Source organism: Lycium barbarum, chromosome 11 (genome assembly GCF_019175385.1).
Source record: "Lycium barbarum isolate Lr01 chromosome 11, ASM1917538v2, whole genome shotgun sequence".
Lineage (NCBI taxonomy): Eukaryota > Viridiplantae > Streptophyta > Magnoliopsida > Solanales > Solanaceae > Lycium > Lycium barbarum.
This window is the reverse complement of record NC_083347.1, coordinates 27454183-27454737: the sequence shown is the minus strand read 5'-3', so window position 1 is coordinate 27454737 and position 555 is coordinate 27454183. Positions and strand designations below refer to the sequence as shown.

General features: G+C 50.3%; 1 protein-coding gene across 1 annotated transcript in view; it reads left to right on the top strand.

Moving 5' to 3' along the window:
* LOC132619627 (uncharacterized) overlaps positions 1-330 on the top strand; it is a 1127-nt gene extending 797 nt beyond the window's left edge. Inside the window, exon 2 of the mRNA XM_060334473.1 lies at positions 131-330. Coding sequence (XP_060190456.1) covers positions 131-330 — 200 coding nt within the window. The remainder of the gene's footprint in view (positions 1-130) is intronic.
* Positions 331-555: the final 225 nt, after the last annotated feature.

The following is a 555-nucleotide window of genomic DNA, read 5'->3' as shown; positions in this document are numbered from 1 at the left end:
CTGGGGTGGGGCTCGGCCTCCGAACCGTACGTGGGACGAGTTTTTGCCTCATACAGCTCGGGTCGAAGACCGGGGGAAGTTTAGAAGAGATGGATAGTTTTAATAGAAATTTTTTATTGACGAGCTACAGCAATTGCACCTATTGAAGGAAGTCTTATAGAACGAACAAACGCTAAAGAAGGGGGTGGGATCTCCCCTAAAAGAAAGAATTTACCTCGAGCCTGTCCTACTCATTCTCCTTTTCCCGTTCCTGACCCTGAATGTGGAGGGGTTAGCCTTGATCCAGGTCACGCGCCATATTCTAGGAGCCCAAACTATGTGATTGAATAAATCCTCTCTACCCCTTCTTACCCTGAAAAAGCAGGGACACCTTACGTTCTTGAACCGATAACCATCTTTCGGCTAACCTAGCCTCCTCCGTCCCTCGGGACAGAGTTAGCCGATGCTTATTCCCCAGATACCGTCATTGCTTCTTCTCCGGGAAAAGAAGTTCATGACTCGGCCCGGCTCGCGTCGTTCCAACAACCGGCGGGGAGCACCTCAGTATACGATCGC